This window comes from Strigops habroptila, chromosome 5, assembly GCF_004027225.2.
Source record: "Strigops habroptila isolate Jane chromosome 5, bStrHab1.2.pri, whole genome shotgun sequence".
Taxonomy (NCBI): Eukaryota; Metazoa; Chordata; class Aves; order Psittaciformes; family Psittacidae; genus Strigops; species Strigops habroptila.
Genome location: NC_044281.2, coordinates 33,967,217 through 33,989,301, shown reverse-complemented (window position 1 = coordinate 33,989,301; position 22,085 = coordinate 33,967,217). Strand labels below are relative to the sequence as shown.

The 22,085-nt window shown below is 38.5% G+C and overlaps 1 protein-coding gene across 23 annotated transcripts in view; it reads left to right on the top strand.

Annotated features, from left to right (window-relative positions):
• ANK3 (ankyrin 3) overlaps nt 1–22,085 on the top strand; it is a 373,667-nt gene that overhangs the window by 210,966 nt on the left and 140,616 nt on the right. For all 23 annotated transcript variants that reach the window (XR_003991754.1, XM_032919982.1, XM_032919983.1 and 20 more), the window contains 4 exons: nt 15,189–15,290; nt 15,730–15,828; nt 16,215–16,313; nt 21,219–21,317. Coding sequence is in view for 22 of the 23 variants with exons in the window: in XM_032919982.1 (XP_032775873.1) it covers nt 15,189–15,290; nt 15,730–15,828; nt 16,215–16,313; nt 21,219–21,317 (399 nt within the window). In the remaining variant the exon portion in view is untranslated. The remainder of the gene's footprint in view (nt 1–15,188; nt 15,291–15,729; nt 15,829–16,214; nt 16,314–21,218; nt 21,318–22,085) is intronic.

Here is a 22,085-nt window from a genome sequence, read left to right as displayed (position 1 = left end):
CTCAAGCACCTTTTCAAAAGCAGAAGAAAGGTATTCAGGCACCTGGTTCTTATTCAGAGCCAACCCCTCTTCAGTTACGGGATAGTAACCTTGTGCTCTTGGCTTTCTAGAACTGTGATGTTTCTTTTTATTGTTTTGAAATTATAGTTTTTAGTCCTCTAAACAAATAGTAATGTTAAATCAAAATTCAGCTATAGAAATTTATTATTTCAGGGTACTACGTGTTGTTATAGCAGCTTGCAATAACGACATTGCCAAGGTAGCCGTGGTGCAGATGATCGAAATCTCTGCTACAGGGAGCTCTGCAGAGATATGTCAAAAAGGTAAATTTATTTAAACTGACTTGGTCATCATCTTGTCTTTAAATTGAGGTGGGAGGCTTTTCCACCCCTGCAGACAGCTGTCAAGCTTCTCTGTATTTAGTCAGTGGCAGAAGTGGTTCTTAGCATAGATACTATAATGCCATAAGCAAAAATGTGCAGAAGCAGTTAATAAAGTGCATCATCAGTGACATGTATGAAGTCATTTCAAGCTAGATCACCTGAGTATACAGCCTGCATTATTTGTTTAGTGATGCATTGGAACCTCAAATTTTGCAACTTTTGAAAGATTTCACATAGATAATTAGCAACAAGTTTTGCATTAGAACCCAAAAGCACGGAGCTACTGCTTCGTGGCTGGGCTCTAGTTGATGCAAACACGGAGAAATGTTTCCTGAAAATTTAAAATTATCCTTGTAATATTTTAAATGTAGCTTATGTTCTTTCATAGGCAAATGAGATACTTGGCATATCTTGTCTGACAAAAATATTAGACCTTGATTTTATTTTTTTTTTCTGCTTATTTTACCGTTTGCTGTTCTCTAGCAGTGAATATCCATGAATAACTCATGTTTGTGAGGTGAGATGTGTAGCAAACAGGCAAGAGCAGCGCATGCTGTGCATGTGCTTGTGGTGCATTGAAGAAATTTCGATATTCCCTTTCTCAGAAGGTGGACATTCTTTAAAGCCACTCCTAATGTAAGTAGCTATAGCGAACCATGAAGAAAATTCTTGCTGCTGGTGATAGCTTCCATTGAAGGAAGAAAAGGAAGAGATCTGCTTTACTGAAATCATGAATATCTCTCTGGTCTTTCTTCTGAAGCAAAATGATTTTGCTCTTAATACTGCTTTTAGTCTTTCAAGTTTAGGAACTTGAAAGTATTTGGAAAGCTTTTTAGTTCTGGAAGATAGCCTCTAGAACCAACAACACAAATCTATCATAATTAGTCATCAGAAAATCTGAATAAATATAAAATTACCATGGAGTAGGAGGCAGGCATATGTGGTATTCAAAACACACAGAGTGTAAAATGATGTTATTGTTGCCTTTAGAAATAGTTCAAAGTAGTCTGCATTAGAAAGAGCTGATAAGCAGAATGACAAAAGCTTGTTTCATGAGTGATTCCGAGCAGCAGTGGTTTTCTGATCAGCTGATGCTGCAGCTATTTTGGGTATTCCACAGATCATGATTTCATACATGGGGAATGATTGGAGGCAGCAAATATGGTAAGTGAGCCAGGAATCCTGGGACACGCTCTGTTACTAACTTAATAGTCTTACAATCGTTTGTCCTTTGCCATTTAAATAGCCAAGGGAAGTCTAACAAGTGACTGTGCTTAGTTCTTTTTTTTTTTTAAGGGAAAAAAAAAAAAAAGACAACCACTTCCTGGGGCTGCTATTTTTAGCAATGTTGCGGTGTCCAAAGTGTTAACTAATTGACTCATCAGGTTTCATATCTGGCCACAGAAAATGGCAGTGGAAGAGGGAGAATACTTTCCAGAACAAGTAAGCATTTGTGGATACTGAAATAAGAGTGAAATCTGCATATCGACTCTCTTGTATTAGTGTTTTAAGTGTTGGATTGTATGAGACAAAGCTGGATGTAGGAAGAGGTATGTTTCGGCTTGTTTGGTGTATTTTGTGATGGTTGGATTATGGTATAGGCTGAAGTGACAGTCAAATGTTATATGGAATTATTTATTCTCTGTCCTTACCAATAGCAGCATTCTGTTCAGGATACTCCATAGAAGACACTGATTAAAATTGCAGAAACTTTTCTTAATGTTTTTTTCTGGGATCAGGGCCATAACTACCTAGATATACATAAGAATTTTGTTCACTGAAATGTTTTAGTGAATCTTGCATACTTTGAAAAAAGTTAGCGGAAATCTATGCTTTAAAGGGAGTATTTATCAAATAACATACCTCTTCTACTGACAATCCATAGGTCAACTAAACTTCAAAAGGAACCTGCTGTAGTGTAGTATGCTAGTAGTGACCTGAAAGGAGGGACCTGTATCACTTTTACTCTCAGGGATAGTCCCAGTGACCTTCATGGTGCTCTCTGTGTGATTTAAAAATTCCTCAAGTGAGTAAGCTGCAGTGAAATGACATCCCTGTACTCTGTGCACTAGGCTCTGAGGTTCTTCAATAGCTTGATTTATTCATATCAGTTAAAACCTACAAATTTAAAACAATTTTTCTCCAGGCTGCTTTACTGCAGAATTAAAATATCAGGTTCCCAGGAAAGCGTGGTATCATGTTGTTAGTATTGCTGAGTGCCAAGCTTTGTGGAAGCATCAATTAATGGCAGTATTCTTCTTAGTTACAGATATTACTGATGTTAGGACCCAGCAGTTTAGTAGCTAATTTCCATGTCAGCAATAGCTTTGTGCTCTGAAAAAATACTGCAGTGAGTTCTTTTAAACATGTATGTTGCTGTTTACTTGCTGTCAACACAGGACTGGGTTGTTGTTCCCTGTTAAAAACCATCTTTGAAACTCTGGTTGTTTTCTTGTGATGCTATTCTTGTTTGTAAATTCATTTCCAGCAGTTATTTCAAAAGTATGAAAGCATTTATTTGGGGGGGGGGGGGGGGGGGCTTCTTTGTGAGATGATTTCTTGTAGAAGGTTTTGTTAGATTCAGATTTTTTGTGGCACTTGATTAAACTCTTATTTTTTCAGTCCTGAGAATATTATTTACTCTCTCCTGGGGTTTTTTAGCACAACAGTATCAACCTTCAGGGTGATAAACATCTTTGCTGATGCTTTGTATGAGCCCCACTAGCATAGAACTTGATGCAGCCCTGCTATTTTCCGTGTGCAACAGTTTGGAAAGTAGATCAAACTGAGTAGAGCAAATCTGGCCGCCCTCGAGTTGTGGCATTGGCAATGTGCTGGTCTGTGGTATGCTCTGCCCCGCTGTGTTGCAACGGAATGGTATTTACTCTTGCTTTACAGGGGGTTGTTAGAAGTTGCATAGAAACTGGTCTTTCTGTTAGTATATATATTGTTTATTGAAGGTGTAGTGCTATTCGAAATGGAGTGGAGCGATGGAGAAGGGGTAGAGTATATGTTTGTTTTGTAAGCTTTTTCTTACTAATGCTGTTTACAGTAAATTCTGGTTTTGTTCTATGCATATTTAAATCTCCTATAGGTTGCCATGCATGCTTTAGGTGTAGGGGAGAAACAAGTTCTACTTCACTGTGTAGTGAAGTAAACCTGCAAATTTGCTGTTCAGAGGTGATACTTTAACTAATATTGTATAGTAATGGCTTATTTGATCATCAAATGCCAGTGGAATTTACTGCATAGGGCTGGTAGGCAGTACTGTTGGCCAGTAAGTGTGTAATAAACTGATCTTCACTTTAATGGTTAAACTAAAAACTAATACTAAATCTGTATTTATTAAAACAGTAAAGGTAAAGTCTTTTAGTCCAGTTTGGAAAGTCTTAATTCATTATAATGAAATTATAATTCATTATTAAAATAAAATAAATGATATTATTAATGATATTAAAATATCATTATTTTGTTTGATTAAACAATTATTTGTTTTCCAAACATGCTCCATTCTGATGTTAAGAAACAGTGGTAATTTTCAGATGAAAATAAACTATGAAGTCTGGTTAAGGTGAAGTAGTGAATTCAAATATTTAAATAGTTCTGCTGGTTTTATTTTTGGCAAAAAATTAGAAGTCCTTCCTGAGATGTTCATGTCATCATGGTTCTGCTACAGAATTCCATCTCTCTGGTGTACAGTGGCTTTGAAACCCAGAAAAATAGTAGTTCAGTTCTGTAACTGAAAAATGACCATGTGAAAATGGCACCATCAAATTTACAGTTATTTATCTATATATTTAGTAAATTTTTTTCTCACTTTAAGAATAAAACTGAGCTATGTTGTCTTTTCTTTCCCTCCTCTGTTACTCTTAAAGACCCTCTACAGCTAAGATTGTTCTCATTATTACTGTTGTCGTCCTGTTTGTACCTGCAAGTCCTGGTCCTAGTCTTACCCCAGTGGTGGTTTAGACCCCTTTTGTTTCAAAACAGAATCTTGTATTTAGAGTCAGAATTTGATTCTAATTTAAAATTCTTGATAACAATAGCAGGGCTCTGATTTGTAGTTTTTGCTCACAGATTTTGGTGCTTGGGCTGGGAAAAGCAATTTTTCCTTTGGAATCTGAACTAATCTAACCTGGAACATGTGGAGTGAGGAGCAAACCACTTGTAAACAAATTTACATTTGCTGTGTACATCACTGAATACATTTCATCCAGACAGCCCCAACAAATGCTATTACAGAACTTTCTGTGCCATCGCACAAATTTACAACAATGAATGTCAGTGTATAATCAGGGCGGAAGAGGAGAAAGGGAGCGCTGGGAAATGGGGAGGCTGGTGACTCTCCTGTGTCCGGCCCCACTGCTCTGTGCAGGCCACACAGTGCTGTTGCCAGCGTAATATGACATCATGTCCAGGAGAAAGAGGACAAGCTTTCCTCAATGTTTCTCATATTAACCAAGAGCAATATGTGTGTAACAACTTCTCTGGTTTGCTCTGCCTTGCCTTTGTGGTTTATAGTAATGTGGTGGATCACAGAATGGATCTAGAGTTACTGGGTCATATCCATGAGAGCAGAATCAAATGGAAAATAATATACAGCAGGTTATGGTTGGCAGGGAAATTCAGCTCCTGTAGAAAAACATGGCCAAGCCAACAGAGTCCAGAGTATTCATTGATGTTATTCTCCAACAGGTCTTGTGCACCTCCAGACCAAGATTAAAATTGTCTCCTAGCAGGTTGCTCAGCTCCTGCATTTGAGAACTGTTAGGTCTCTTGTGTGAAATTGCCCTCGTGAGTTTGGGAAGTGCTTCCTGGGTTGTTTTTTTCTCCTCCTGCACAACCAAAACTACCTCAGCCAGTCTTTGGTTCTAGGGCGATGTTTGAATCCTTTGGTTTATTGGTTCTGTTAATTCTTTCTCGTTGCACCAGGGCATATGTATTTCACAGCAGGTCCACAAAGAGGTGTCAGGACAGATTGTTCTATTATGTTACAAGCTGTCCTAAGGTAAACTGCAAAGACAAAGCTCATGTGATGCCTCTAACCAGCCCTGCACAACTGACTGCTACCAGGTTTATGCCTGTGTTGCAAATCTTAATTCAGGAGTTCTCTTAAAAGCTCTTTAGATAATTTCCACTGACCCTTCAGATTCTTTGTCACATGAGCCACATAGGCTTTTCCAGACAAAGACTCTCTTCAACAGGGTATTCAGGTGTGTAAATTGGAAGAGGTTCTTTGCTTCTGACAGAGGTCATAATCCCTGCTATGGAAACCTATGGCACTTATAAACTGAAAAAGGTTTGCAATTCCTGCCAGAATCCTGAACAATGTGTCAAAAAACAATCCCAAAGTCTAGTAGGTAGCTTTAAAACTAGCTGTTCAAGTGCCTCTTAAGCCTACAGAAGTGTAAACTTTAAGTATGTATGGGATTTGCAATACTTGCAGTGTAAACTGGTGTGTTTCTGCATGTATTTTTGCTGCCACAGAAATGGCTTGACTCGTTATAATCAAACAGTCTTTCAATTTAATAATGTTCAAACTTCTAAGGCAGAATTATTTTGGTTTTGAATGAGGGATGCATTAAAGAATGGGAATGAAATGGAAAGGCAGAAAAAGAGATTAGGAAACTTCTGAATTCACTGTGCTGAAAGCTCTTAATAGATTGTCTAGCTACAGAAGAGGATATGTAGCTTGTCTATAGTTTGTATAGCTTGTTTACTATAGTATTTTTAGGGGATATTTGTTTATTACTCTTCCACTGACATGCAGTTTGCTCCATGTTATTACCAGTAACTTCTACTTCACCACATCTGATTCAGCTCATTTGAATGAAAAAGATTTATTTCCCTAAAATCAGCAATATTATCTGATTTAGGTTAATGCTAATTTTTTCCCTATCTTCAATTATAGATGGATAAATACACTTTAAAAAATGCCTTGAAGAGGGCTGCTGATTTTTTTTCCTCTCCTTTCTGGACCCTGATTCTAAAATCAGATGCACACAGAGAACAGGAGGTGGACCGGCTGATAGAATTCATACAGTTACCTGAAGAATGTAACTTTAGCATGGAAATGGTTTTAAATTTGAGTCTGAGATATGCTGAAATTATTTCCATGCTCACAGGTTAGTTTCTGAGGGAAAAATAGCAGAGAGGAGATCAATGGCATCTCATCTAGCTTGACATATAAGAGTTAGTATCTTCAGGTGAATATAAACATAAGAAGAAACCCTTGAAGCACATCCAGCCCTTCTCTAGCTATTTGTGACTGTGGTAGCAGTTATGAAAGCCAGTGATTTATTTTTCACTTGTAAGTGTATGATAGGAAAACTTTAGAGTGAGAGATGAGTCATTACAGGCTCTGAAGTTTCTTCGCAGAGTTTGAAATAAACTTCTAGTTGAGTCTGTCAGCCTGAAGAATGAATCTTGAGTTTTAGATGCTCAAATCTTTTGCCTTGAACTGTATTGGATCCTTCTCATTGATTATCATAGAATCATAGAATAGTTTGGGTTGGAAGGGACCTTCAGAGGTCATCCAGTCAAACCCCCCTGCAATGAGCAGGGATATCTTGAAGTAGATCACGTTGCCCAGAACCACATCCAGCCTGGCCTTGAATGTGTTCAGGTATGGTGCATCTACCACCTCTCTGGGCAACTCCTCCAGTATTTTACCACCCTCATTGTAAAAAAATTTTTCCTTACATCCAACCTGAATATACGTTCTTTCAGTTTAAAACCATTACTCCTCATACTATTGCAACAGGCCTTGGGTCTCTCCCCATTTTCTTTATAAGCCCCTTTTTACATGTGAGTTGGTCATAAACGGCTTGGTTCTTTGTCTGAGTGTGGACTTCTAATTAAATACCATGTTTCACTGGTGAAACCAGTGATTTTATTGGTTTGGGGATCTTGAAATGTATGTCCCAATTTACCTTGTCAATCAAGTTTGTTTTTTCATACAGGGTAGTCTGATAGCTGAGAAGTTAGAATTAAAGGAATCTTATTTTCCTGTTAAAAGAAAATAATTTTTGTGATGATCTTAAAGGTCTTTTCCAACCTAGTCATTTCTATGATTCTATGGTTGGTTGTACATATACACTTAGAAACATTGTGTGTGTTGTACAGATGTACATTGATTCTGTAGTCCTGGAAAATTAGAATCTTGTTTTTGGTGTTACTAATTTAACACATTCATACTAGTAATTGTTTTCATAAATTCTTCAGGTGAAGCTGACATCAAACTTGCGTTTCAAAATCTCAAAACTGCATCTGTGCGAACTGGCAAAGAGTATTGGAAGTAGCGTGTAGTGTAGACACTCATCTCCTGTCTGAACATAGTTCCTATGGGATGGGTGTGCTCTCAGTTCAGGTATATTCTGTTGGGTTGTCAGATGTTAATTTTGTTAGAATTGCAGTTAAATCATTCTGTATTTATTGGATATCTGTGGTGATAAGTAAATATATGGAAATGACAGCTTTAGGGGCATTTTCAACTCGGATGCTATGTTCAGCATGTTATACGTGTTACATGTGACTGTTAAGCAAGGGTTTCCCAACTAGCTCTGTGTCTTCTTATGCCTTGGAAATCACGATCTCGTTTGCTTTTTGTAGAAAATCAAAAGAATAACAGCTATTTTTTGTTTATATCTTGTGCTTGAACTTTCTTAGGGAACAGTTATTCAGGCATTTAAAAACACCAAGGGCTGGTTTAGTTGTATTATAAGTCACAGGATTGGCTAGATTCATAGTCTGCTAAAGAAGACTGAATGTGTAAAATCTAGGCAACTAATACAGTAAGAAAGCTGCATGAGAGCTTCATAGGAGATGTTTGCAAACAAGCAAACAGCTCGCTCTAGAACTCTTGGTGCTGTTAAAGGCAGTGATAAACACCTCTTGTACTGGAAGCTGTGAAATGCTCTTGAATGTACCAGCCTTAAGATCTCAGGCTCTGGGCCCTTTTCAACCATTTTCCACTCCAATAGAGGTGGCTCATTTTCAGTGCTGAGAGTGCAGATTCAGCATTTTGCCAAGGCAGACTCTAACAGAGATAGTGATGTGAGTGATCTTGAAAATGGTATATACTAAACCTGCACGTCAGAGACTTACCTTGTCTTGTGGTCTAGCAAAGAAAGAGTCTTATTTCTTGGATGTTTTCCTGTTTGGTCAAGAATTTCTGGGAAGAAGGAGCTGAATCTAAAATATGTTTTCCTCTCTGTTTTGAATTGCCTAAATGTGTAATTTTCAGGAAACATTTTATTTTCTCTACAAGCATGTTAAGATTGACTACTGTACAGGGATAGAGACTCAGTTGTTGCAAATACAGTTGATTATAGATTCACGTGCAATTTTTTCAGAAATATGTGCTGATTTAGTCTCTGCTGGTGTGACAAGGTAGAGGGGTTTCACACAGCCTGAAACCAGTGCAGTTTTTAACTTGCGGAAAATATATCATAGTTACATAGTTGGAATATGGCCAGGTATGAGGACATTGCAAACAAAATAATATTTTTGGCTACTTTATCATGCACAATACAATAATATGATCAAAGAAAGCTGATAATTAAGTTTCATGATAGGGCAAACAACTAGAGGAATTTTTTTTGTTTGTTTGTTTTCAATGAATAATTAAATAATTTCTCCTTCTGCAATCATATTCAAAATAGCTGGCCTTTTCTAGCTGAAAGATGTTTCCTTTGAATTGTCAGGCAGTTGGAATGGAGCTTTTCCTGTTGCCCTGTGGTTGTGTTTAAGGCTGTGATCCCAAAAGCATCTCTCTGAAGGATAATTAACAGCAGAACTGCAGACAGCAGTTGGCCCCAGGCTGTCACATTCTTATCAGAAGAAAACATGTATGATAATATGGTATGTAAAGCATGAGTACAGCTGTAATTGTTTGCACAAAGATCCCCTTCTCGTCCAGTGCAACCAACCTTCTTTCTAATAAGGAAGATACAAGTGATTTTTTTTTTAATACAGATTTAGTTATGAGGTAGTGGGGAGGTACAAAGGATACAGCCACTTGGAGTCTCAGATAAAGAATCTCTCTGAGAAAATGATATGGCTGGTTTATTTCACATGGTTCAGACACTGCTGTTAACTGGCCAGTATAGTGTATTTGAAATAAAATCTCATCCCTTACCAAGTGAGCATGAGTTTGCTTGGGAGACAATTCTAAATTAACATAGGAGCAAAATCTAAGTAATGCCAACTATCTCCAATTTGCCATGTAGTGCTTAGTGCCCATCTGAGTTGAGCCTGACTGCAAAAGAAATGCCATAAGGTGCAGTAAGCCCACCCTTATGAAAATAAACAAAAATGTTATAATCTGTTTCTTCAGATCATCTCATGCTGCCTCAAGACTAGTTTTGTTGAGCGCATTTCCAAATAGAAGTAACATAAGTTCATCCTTAAACTGAGGTCATTGTTTCCCCCCACAACAAATGTTAGGCATGGTTAGCATCTTTTTGTTGGGACTCAAGCCAGAATGCACCCTGCTCTGGCACAATGGGAATCTGCTGGGGGTTTCCCTTCACAACAGCTACTGTTAAAGATGGAGTGAAAAACAAAACCCTGCTCCCAATGTGAAAAAAAGACTGGATTTTTAATCTGAAAAACAAGCCACTGTAAGCAGAACACAAAAGAGAGAGATGAACATAATAAAAATACCATCAGTATGGGAGGGAGCTTGTGCACATTGGAAATAATGGCTTTGCACTTTTGAGGGTTCACTAATTGGTACATATTCTCTGTTTTCTGAGAGGAGCCTCTTTAATCACATGCAAAAGCCAGGCCAGACCCTGGGTTGACAGTCAGTGCAAATTTCGTAGTAGTTTTTGCTTTTTTTCCTGCTTAATAGTCTCTTAGTTCACTGGGAGCACTTAGAGAAAATGGCAGTGAATCCATATTTGCTAGCATGAGTTAGCATCAGCATTTTCTGTTTTAAAATGGAGGCTTAAGATAATATCCAAGTGACTTAGGAGTTAATCTTTTCTGTAATAGAAATATTTTTAACTCATGTATATTTTCCTCAAAATAGGGAAATGGTTCTTGGGTCTTACCCCTACATGTCACAGGCTCTGCCATCTATCATCTGTCAGACTACAGTACATTAGGGTAAAGAAGAGTTAAGAAACAGAATACTGCTACCAACACGGCTTATTCAACCTCAGCCCTTTCCAGAGATGTCTCTGGGATGAAGGCTGTTGAAATGAGCTCCAGACCGGAAAACCTGTTGTGGGCTGAAGGCAGCCCACAGTCCACAAGCTTATCAGCCTGCTTTACATTAACTCTATTTTTATAGCACGGTACGTTAAAGGGAAACATACAAACTTAAAAGAAATACCCATTGCATAAAACCTGCTTTCATTAGTCAATCATCTGTATTTACACATTTCTTAAAACTAGAAATAGTACTAGTACTCTCATACATCCATTGTTTGTTAAATATTGTCTGAATAGCCATTCTAGAACTAATGCTGTATACAGGATCTGAGGTCTGTCTCTCCAAGAATTAAAATACTTGCAAGAATTTTGATTTTTAATTTGAGTCAGAATATAGAGATTGAAAAGGTAGCATCCCCAGGGAACTCAAGAGGGAGCAGGGAAAGGCTTTGGGGATATAGCCTGACAACAGGGACCCTGTGCAAATGCACAGGAAGGGCTGCAGTCCTTGTGGCTGACTTCAAGAACATCTGAGATTCAGGGTGCTTTGATGTGTGTCCATGCCCACTGTTCTCTTGATATTTGTCAAGACAGTGGAGAATCAAAAGCGGATTTTCATCTTCATTTCATGTTGGGATTGATTACACCCAGAAAAAGAAACAAAGGGATCTGAGTAGATGGATAACATACATAATGTCTCTATCAGGAATATTGAGATCTAAGTAATTACTATTGGAGAAGATTTTTATTAGGTCTGTTAAGGGAATGGCCTGTAGACATGCTGTCTGTGTGTGGGTTTTCAAACACCAGCTAGTGTGGAAGGTAGAAGTGGGTATATCTGGAGAACAGTTACCCACAGAGGGAGCACTTAACCTGTGTGGGTGTCCTGAGCCATGGCTGGAAACCTAAAATCCTTTTTTCCTCTACTGTGTTTTTAATGCTTTTAATATGTCAGGTCCTTGATCGGTCTTTGATATGGACTCCCAGGCATGATGGCAATCCAGATTAATTATTAACGTTATTGTTACTCTTGTTTGATCTTTTAAATCCTTCAGTGATTTCAGCCTAGGCTCTGATGCCGCTCCTGTATGTGCAATACAGAGGCAATTACAGGCTCTATCAGGGACTCCAAGAGGCTTTCTTTTGAACAAAACAGTGCCAATTAGAAATGTCATTTTTTTCTACTCTAATGTGGTCTTAAAAAGAAAAAAAAAAAAAAAAAAAAAAGGCCAAAAATAGAAATAGAAATGTAAAATAGAGAAAATTTTAGATTCAGAAATGTGGAATTTTTGCAGACCCCTACGGTTAGCTTTTATAAAAGTTGGATAGCATTTGTTGTTTTTTCTGGTTTTGGAAGTGGAATGTCTTAAAAATGAGGGCATTCAAGGCATTTTTCAAGGTAGAGAAAGCTTGAAAGTCTATTCTCTGTTTGAGCAGGCCTGAAGTAATGCCTTAGTTATAGGAGAAGTGAAAGCTGGCGATGCTGGAATTTTGTTTGTTTTGCAAAGGTGTTGGCTCTCCTTCTCTCTAATGTATTGCTTGTTTCTGCTTATGGCAGAGACAGTAATGGACAGAGAGAATCCCAAAAGCCCCACTGAACTTTTTGCACAATTGTACAACCTCAGTCTGTTATCCTTCCATGCAAATCTCAAAATGGTTGTGTATGGTGGCCCAGAGAGGGTGAGTTAACCAGCCTGAGGTGAGTTAACTCTGTGTGAGGGCTTGGGAGCTTTAGCCAAGGTCAGAAAAAAAAGTTTTCCCCTTTTCAGTGCACAGGGATGTGTTACTCCCTGGCTACTAAGGCAGCTCCTTCAGTTTCATACACTAGCTCACATCATGTTCAAGTAATTGGAAACCAGTAACGTGGAAACTGGAAGCGCCAGCTCAGATCAGCTGAAGCGTGGGAGATTTTGTGTTATTCCCGGTGTGCTGTTAAATGGCAGCTTCTCTGGGTGCTTCCTAGTTACTATTGTAGTGCCCGCACGTGCTGGCACTGCTTTTTCAGTACAGGGCCCCTCATGCTGGAGGCCTGTCCCTCTCTAAGTGGTGAGATCCCAGGCTGATGGGTGAATAGCGCACTGTGCCCAGCACCCCACCAACCCCACCACTTAGGAGACAACCTAGTTGCTGGTATTACTGATGTTTTTGGACAGTTTGATCAAGAGGAGTGAGTTTTGAGTGGTGACTGGCAAAGGAGGGCATGCTGTTTGCTTGAGGGATTTCAGGAATAGATTTATGCATCACTTAGCAGCACCAGAGCTAGCTTGATATGAAACAGTTTTGTACATACCCAGGCTGGAAGCATGACCTAACCTTTGTCCTTCCTCCCGTTAGCAAGCTAGGACTTCCAAGAGAAGTCCTGAAAAGGCATTGCTCTCCCCCTACAGTGAAACAGCAGTTAGCTATTAATGTGAATATCAGCTGTTTATCACTCAGTCTGCCTTCCCTCTCCCTGCCCCCTCCCCATTTTGTTTGAGTAAATAGAAAGGTTTAAGTGTTTCTGAGTATGAGCAGTGTTTCTTGCCTGGCATGCACTAATGTGACTGGGGGGAACTGATTTTCCATAACAAGCTTCTCTGGTGCATCCCTTCCCCACCCAGAAGCAGCTGTAAACAGCTAATGTTAATTATCGTCCACCTGCTGACTGTGCCAAACAGACATGCCATTACACTGTGACAAAAAAGGCTCCCGGTCTATTAAGTCCTCCCTCGTACCTTTAGTAATGCTGATAAAACGCTGACCTGGTTTTTACCCCAGTGGCTGCTGTTGCTAAGCACTGAGAATATGACCTGTCTCCTGTAATAATCTGCATTGCACAGTTCAGATGATCTTCCACATGAAAGTGTTTTGCTGCACCTCTCAAGACAGCTGTTCTTCTCCATAGTCTGTACAGTTCTGATAATGTAGTTTGTAGCAGCACCTTGTTTCTGATAAAGCCTAATAAAACATTGATATTCCAGCAAAACATGGGCTGTTTCGCTGGAAGCATATCACAGAAGTTGATTTGTAATGACCAGTGTGGCGTGCTTGGAAAATAATCATTAAGAACAGGGAAGGTTGGAAGCCAGTAATTTATCACCACAAGGTGGAATGCCATATGTGCAAAACTTGGGAGAAAATGAAGAGTCCATAAGTAATTGTTCTCTCCCTGGAAGAGAGAGCTTATTGTATTGAAAATACTAGTAAAATAGTCTTGTACTGGTACAAAGAGCAAAGCAGACTTTGCACCTACTTACCATTTTGCTGTCGTTATGCCCCCAGATTGCTTCATCCTGCGCATGAAAGTGATTTCAGATGGTCTTGAAACAGTGCTTGAAAAGAACATGCACTGAAGTGGCTGCATTGACAGGAGAGGAGGGAAGTCTATAGCATATCCAGAAAATGAGAAATAAAAAAAATCAAACATTTTTTGCTCACTCAGTTACTTATCCAGTAACAAGAGTTACTGGATAACCTTTTGGTGCCAGGGTGGGTTTTCTCTCAGCAGTTACTGCCTTTAATTTTTTCTCTAAAAGTAATTTGTTGCACTCTTTTAGAACCTTAGAAGATCATAAAGCACTTAAGGTTTTAGTGATGTAAGCCTGTGATGAAATGATGCTGTGAGGCGAATTAAAAAAAGGCAAAAAAAGACAAAACAAAACAGCAACAAAAAGACAATTCCTGTTATACCAAATGACGAAGAGGGCACAAAAAAAAAAAAAAAAAAAAAAAGTGTTGACTGTCCAAGATGCCAGGGAAAGCCATGGCACAGGTAAAATCAAACATTACACCATTTGTCCCTCCTGAAAGCTAATGCAGTTCATTCCACTTGCTCCAAGGCAGGATCAGCGTTATCTAAACTGTCCTTGGTGGATATTTGCATAACTTGTTAAAATCCTGTGGGAACAGGAATTACTTTCAGTGATTCTTTCATGACTTAACCATCTTTTCTGCCATCCTCATGTTCAAGCTGAAGTCATTATAGAGGAAATTTGCACAGCTATCTTTAAAGCAAGATCTGAGAAAAAAATGCACTTTAGATAACGGCACTGTACCTAGGGATTTCTGGCTACTTCATCGAATGTGGACAGTATTGTAAATAAGATGTGCCATAAAATAAGGGAGGATGGAGACAATAAATCAAAATGTAATCAGACATTAGATTTTAAAATGCCTTAATTTGTAAAACTATGGGTTTTTTTCATTCAGACAGTCCAGTGTTTAGTATTTTTTATTTTTTAAAATCTGTCATGTGAGATCTCACAGTACTGGTCCAGTCTGTTCAGGTTCGACATTAAAGGTGGTGTGGCACTTTTGGAAAAAGCAGAGTGATTTCCATGGAGCCCTATCCCGAGCCTCACCATGTTTGTCTTCCGTGCTGGGTACCAGATGTGTCCCTGGCTACTAGACTTAAATGTTAGACAGTGTTGCATAATTCATGTTTATGTATGAAGTCAAATCTTGTGCTTCCTAGTTAGGTGGACAGCCTATTTACACATGAGGAAGGGCAGGATTTGGTCCATATTTGATAAGGCAGTTTGGGGTCCTTTCATGTGTGGTTAAATGTATGTACAATATGTTGTATCATTAGTAACTTTGCCAAGGGATTATATTTTTAGACTGTGCTGTAATTTCTAATGGGACTTTTCCTTTTTTTTGTTTCAGTCTGATGCAAATGCAAGTTACCTGAGAGCTGCTCGAGCTGGCAACTTGGAAAAGGCTCTCGACTACTTAAAAAATGGAGTGGACATCAATATTTCAAATCAGGTTAAAGAATAATTTGATCAGATTCGCTGGATAAATACCTTTCTCACTATTTCTCTAATCTCTCTTTGCATTTCATATCAATGATAACTTTTGTGTTTTTTGATGAGTCATATTTATCTATTAAAACTTTTTATTTTTTACCCTTTACCAAGACACCATTTCACAATATTGTGCTCTTTAATGTTATCTTTCATTCCATTTGTATTACATCAGATCATGGGACAACACACAGAACTTGAGACCCCAGAGCTAGTATATCCTGACTTAATTCATACTCTTTCCTTATAATACAGTTCTTGTAAAGTTTACATAAGAGTAGTTTTTGGAATCAGTCCTCTCACTTGGATATAATAATTTGTCTCCTGATACGTTTGCTATGCTGAAAAAACCTTTGGCAGTCTTTCCCATTGCTTTTCTTTTTTCCATCTGTTTTAATCAGAATGGGTTGAATGCTCTCCATCTCGCTTCCAAAGAAGGACATGTAGAAGTTGTCTCTGAACTGATACAGCGAGGTGCCAGTGTGGATGCAGCAACAAAGGTCAGTCAGGCCTATCTAATTGTTCTCTTGTTCACAGTGATGGCATGGGCACAAGGTGTCGGCCAACTGATTGCAGCAGACATTACTGCAGCAGTAATTGCCCATTTTCCACTGGTGTAGTCGTCTTCGATAATTATCTAATAGAAACTTTTTAGATTATAGTAAATGTCACACAAGGGATGAGATTCACTGAACAGATCGTAAATTCCTGTCTTTGTTTCTGTCCATGTCTTCTAGAATAACTTGCGCATTAGAAGTATCCCGTAAGAGTATTGTTTATTGCAAGAAATCTTATGTTTTAAAGTGGAATATGTTCTTCATAGTATTGTCATGTATTCAAACTCAGGTTTTGTACTCTTTTGAAATATCACTGTCTCTCATTTCAGAAAGGAAACACAGCATTGCACATAGCATCCCTCGCTGGACAAGCAGAAGTAGTCAAAGTCTTGGTTACAAATCGGGCCAATGTCAATGCACAGTCTCAGGTAAAGTAATATTTCTCTGGTACTATCAAAAACTTTGCTGGAATTAAAAACATTCTTCCCTTGTAAACTATAATGTTAGTAAGTATATTTTGTAGATCTCATCATGTTAATGCTGGCTTTTGAAAACAGGGTTTGATGGAGTCAGTAAAATGAATGTAATCCTGTGAACATATTAAAAAACATTCTTTCTTGGCTGTTCCACACACGTAGGTAACTGACAACAGGTGCAAAGACAAAGTTTAAACACACAGCTGCCATTTTATTACTGAAGCCAGCATTTTAGTGAGTATAGTGCTGAGTTAATTCTCACCTTGTAACTCAACATTTGATTAAAACTTTAAATGCTTCCAGCTCTCCCCCTTCTGCCCTACCATTTGCCATGTGGTCAGAGTGTACCAAGAGGCATCGTGAACATATCAAGTCTTGTCTTGCCCTATAAGCATGACAGTGCAGTGAAATCCCGAGTTGTATTTGGATCTTTTCCCACATACAATGTCAACCATCAGTTGAGATTAACTGAGTTGCCCAGCTCATTCACCAACAGTGTAAATGTGTTTTAAGTTGTCCAGAAGCCACACAGATGCACACCCTTGGTGATGAAGAATGTGGAGGCACATCCAGGAGCAATTGCAAGATACTGGACGTGGTTGTGTAAGAGGCAGCACAGCAAAGCATGTAACCTTGAGCGCCTACCTTCTGGTGTCCTACCAGCTGCTAATTGTTACAAAGTCAGAAGAGATACTAATAGAACAGGAGAGTGGGAGAGAACTTTTTCAAATGAAGGGGTTCCTGTTTCACGTAATTCAGTGCCTCAGGCTTAACGGAGCTCATCCCCTTTCCTTCTACAAGGGGGTACTGCAAGTATATGCAGAGCTGTTATATTTGATCAAGTCCTTTGAATGGATATTTAGGTCAATTATAGAAAATTTGAAATAAGGGAAAATAGCTGGATTTAAGAGCAAAGCAGTAAAATGAAACAGGTAAAACTCTGGTTAATTAAATGCATAAACCACAGAATGCTGAAAGCCAGGTGGCTGTGCCATGGGAGATGTCCTTCATGCCTGCCCCATTGCTGTTCTCCCTGCTCAGGGGCTGGCTGGCAGGCAATGTCAGAAAAAGGATCAGATTACAAGATGATCTTCTCATCTGGCCCAGTATTGCTGTTCTTCTGTATTATAAAGATATGGGTGTGATAGAAAATGTTTGTTAAAAAAGGGAAATTAAAAAATTTACATTTTAAAGAAACATGTTTTTTTAATTGTTCTCAGATAGTATGAACGAGATGTTTAATACAATCTGTTTCAAGAATGTGAGTTGATTGTGATCTGTATTTCATGTTTCCTACACCTGTGGCTCAGTTCTCCTTTCTTACTCTTTTATACTACTTAGATACAGCAATATTTGGTTCCAAGCACCATGTAACTTGAATTTAAAGAGAACAACAAAAAGCAGTTTTAAGTAAAATTTTTTATGACTGTTGAGAAGTAAAAAAAAGCAGCAATATTTTCAGTGTTTTTCTGTTCAAGAAATGAAGATGGCTTTGAAAGGATCTTTTCTGCTTATGTTCGAGAACTTGTGTATTCAGCCCTGAAACTAAAAATAATCAGAGACTGTAAACATCTTATATAACTGCATTGTCCATACACCCCAAGGTTTTGCCACATTACCCTTATTTTGCTAATATATGAGATTTAAAGATTGCAATTTTATTCCCCCTTTATGGAGGCCTTTGACATCTTCGCTTGAGAGACATGTATATTGGCCATTCCATACCAGTACCTGACAGTGAGGTACCCAAGTAGGGATTAGTCTTTTGGGGAGGTCCCTGAAACTCCCTGCCCCTCTATCAGCTTTGTCTGTGGTACTGAGCATCACTTGAGCCTTTCTAAAGCTTAGAATAAAGTTCTGCTGAATTTTATGTACCCACAAAGACACTAGCCAAAGATTTTTTTAGCTTTGTGTTTATTTTTTATGTTGGCCCTGTTTTCTGTGAGTTTGACTTTATCTCCTCTTCCCTTGAGGGTAACAGCTCTACACTGCTGACAGTGCCAGTTTTAGGGATGCAAGGCCTTCTTTACCCAAAATTCCTGTCTTAAAAAAAAAAAAAAGTTAATTTTTGTTGAGTCTGAATTTTGTACCTCTTCTAAGGCCTATTTATTACTATGGAAAACAATGTTTTCCTTAGGCTTGTGGCTCTCTGGCAGTTTCATCCCCTTTTTAAAGAGAGAAAAAGAGCAAAGTATGGGGGAAAAGATGTTGAAAACCATACAGTAATTTAAAATAGGAGAAAAGGTTCTCCTCTGTCTCCAAATGCTAATAATACTTGCTTCTGAGAATTTTTGCCTATTAATTTTTTTCTGAAACTAATAATTAGGTATAGTTTCCTGCTTCCTTTCTAAATGCAAATGTTTGAAACTAAAAAAAAAATAAATTAATCTTTGTTTCCAGCTGAGTTAGTAAATAGATACTGAATGTGCCATGAAATGATAGGAAAAAATGCCACACTGCTGTTCACTAAAATAACAACCTGTAATGTGACATATTAGGTACTTTAGCAGGCATTTTCTGGCTTCTTTGTTTTTCATTAAGCAGATTTTTGACTGTACAGTAACTAAACAGTTAGATATTGGTTCTGGAGAGTGCATTAACACATTGCTAACTTTAAGCTTTGGCTCCAGTAGAACTTCAACGCCTGCTTTATGCTTGTAGGGATGCATTCCTGAATAGAGACCAAATCATCAAAATACTGGAACAGCAACAGACCTTGCAGCCTGTGCAAGCCTTGTAAACATGTGGCTTCAACAGCTGCTCAATGTCTTGTTGATGATAAAGTTCCTCTTGGATCAAACAAACAGTTCACGCCATTTCCTCTCCAACTGTATTTTTTTCTGACCTCCTATTTGTCTCTGCTGCCAGTGAAGCCTGCATGCTCGGCCTCAGGTCAACTGCATTCTCCTGTGTGCTCTGTGTTGGACATGTGCCCTGCAACTCTGCCACATTGCTGTGACAGTCAGATGTCTCTCAGCTGTTTTCACTGCGGCTACTATAACGCAGCTGAAATTAACTGCTATAGGTCTTAAGCTATGGTTCCCCTTCATCTCTCCAGAGCACAGAATGTTGGTGTTTTTCCTTTGATACAAATATATGGCCAAACTTTTCTCAGCTGATTGCTGGCTCCATTGGTTTCCTGCAAAATCTAAGTCAGTGTCCTTTGTAACTGCTGTAGCTGAATTGCTGAGCTGCTTCCACTGTGCCTTCCACCCTGCTGAAATGTGTGCGCTGGCCACATTGCAGACATAAGAGTGCTGATGCTCTCAGCAAAACCCAGTTATATGGAAGCATTTCCTGAACTTACCTATTGTTTAGGCCAGATGAAATCCTTCTCCTGTTTTACCCGTTAATTTCAACTACCCCTTACTTCCTATTTTATTGTGTATTTCCTTTCATCCTTGTCCTTCCTACCCTCTGTTGTAATGACCAGAAGTGGTGTGTGGTAGAGTGAGATGTCTTAGGACTGAGTAGCTGGAGAGGGAAGCTGCTGCCTCCATTGCAACTGACTCTGTGTGAAGTTTGCTTTAAAGAAGTCTGAGGTTCACAGAAATCCCAGTAGTATGAGTTCTGGAAGATAGTGAGAAGAAAGACAGGGCCCACTGAAACCTCAGTGACCTCCTGGCCAAAACGTATAATGGTATCATCATCCATGTGGTACCATAAGGAAAGGGATCAGGCAAAATCCAGAAGTGGTATGTCTGGCAGAGGAATGCTGGAGTACGAAGGGTAAAACATGTATCATGGTAGATCAGAGGAGAAGGGGATTGTTGCTCTTATTGCTGATGCTGCTTTGGTTGCTTCAGCAGTACCAAACTGCTCAGTCAATAGTATATGGATGTTTTAAGTTGTTACTGTAAAATGTATTTATCACAAGTTCACAATTCTGTTGGACTGAGGGACGTGCAGTACTATATGAAGGCCAAGCAATCTCAGGTGCAAATCAGCAACTTCTGTAAATTCCGTTAGAGGTATCTTGATCCCAGGACAGGTTTCATGACTTCATTTTGTTGTTTTGGTTTTGTGAGTGACATAAAAGCTGTGAATTTCAGAAATGCTTAGAACAATAGCAAAAAATACATTGCTTTAATGTTAGTCCCCAACAATTCAATTCCTGAAAGGCTGTGACCTGTATACAGTTAAGGCAAAGACAAAAGCATTGACAGTAAGAGGAAAGCACTTGCCAAAGAATGAGTTAAGCTCTGCAGACTCTAATGCTTGTATTGCATTGATTGAAATCACTCACTTAAGCATAATTTGAGAAGTGCTCTAATGTGGTCGGAAACACCGATAAGCCTCTATCTCAGACTACTGAGATCTCCTGGTGCCTGAAATATGAAGTAGTTCAGTGACCACAAGCAGGCTGTGCTCAGAAGACAGCTCTCTGGGGAGACAAAAGGCATAACGATTGGCACAAGTGAAAGAGAAGTCAAAGCTAACAGAAAAAAAGAGAAAAAATTGGAAAGTATTTTGAAGAGCCATTGCCCTTGCTTTCACTGCAGACTTGTATTTCCCTGTCCCATTTTGCATTTCCATTGCTGTGGCTGCATTTATTGGGAATTATAACTCATCTCTACCAAATTGTCTGTCCAAATGGGTTTTTAGTTTGACTTTGCAACAGATGTAAGTGGAAGTATTCTCGCTTAGCTGTGGGAATTGTGTCTGGTCAGTTGAAAAATTCCACTGTGTTCTTTTAAATAACATTACCCTTCTCCTATCTTCACTTAAATCAGGGGACATCATGCCCTTATCTAGCATGTGAGCACACAGTTTGTTTGGTTTTCTCCTAATCTACCTGAGGTTAGCAGGTCTATGAAATGTTTGTGGAGTGTTTACACTCTTGTTTTCTTATTTCAGAATGGTTTCACTCCACTGTATATGGCAGCCCAAGAAAACCACCTGGAGGTTGTTAAGTTTCTTCTTGACAATGGTGCCAGTCAAAGCCTTGCCACAGAGGTAAAAGTTTGAATTTCACACTTTCTGAGCAAAGTAAAATGTGCTTCAGTATTGATTCTTTCTACCTTATATCAAACTAGTCTTTTAAATACAAAATTAAAGAGCAATAAAAGTTCTCTCTATAAAGTGTGCTAATTAGTATAAGTTACTGGCTTTTCAGCAATTTAAACAATCTCTTTCCATTTCTAAAATAAAAAATTACTTTAACTAGAAACAGTTCTAAAAATAGATGCATTCTTAGTCATAACTGGTAATCTTTCAGGTTAAGTGCTCGAACAGGGAAGCTGTGTGCATAATATAAATGTTCCCTGTGCTTTCATTAAAAATAGTGAATAATGTGGAGGACAACGGTAAAGCAAGAACAACCATGTACCTACACTTTGGAGCCAGCTGTGGGATATTAGGGAAAACCCAGGGTTACTTACTTCTTGGAGCATTTTCTGAACTGCTTTTTGAACTAGCATGTTGATATCTTCTCTGTAGCACCTAGTTATTCCATCTGGTCCTACACTGACAATTTCAAGCTGACAGAAAGATGAAATTCCCTGAACTTTCTAGAAGAACACTTTTTATTTCTTATTTTTAAAAGCAAGTCTAACTCAGAAAAGGCAACCTGGAAGGAAAGAAAAAAAAAAGGCAAATATATTAATAGTTGTAAATGTACTACATTGAGATAGGTTTTCAATCGGATGAATTTTCAGTTGTCTTAATTCCAAGATCTTGCTACCAAAAAAAAAAAAGGTATTTCATTATGTGCTCTCTCTAATA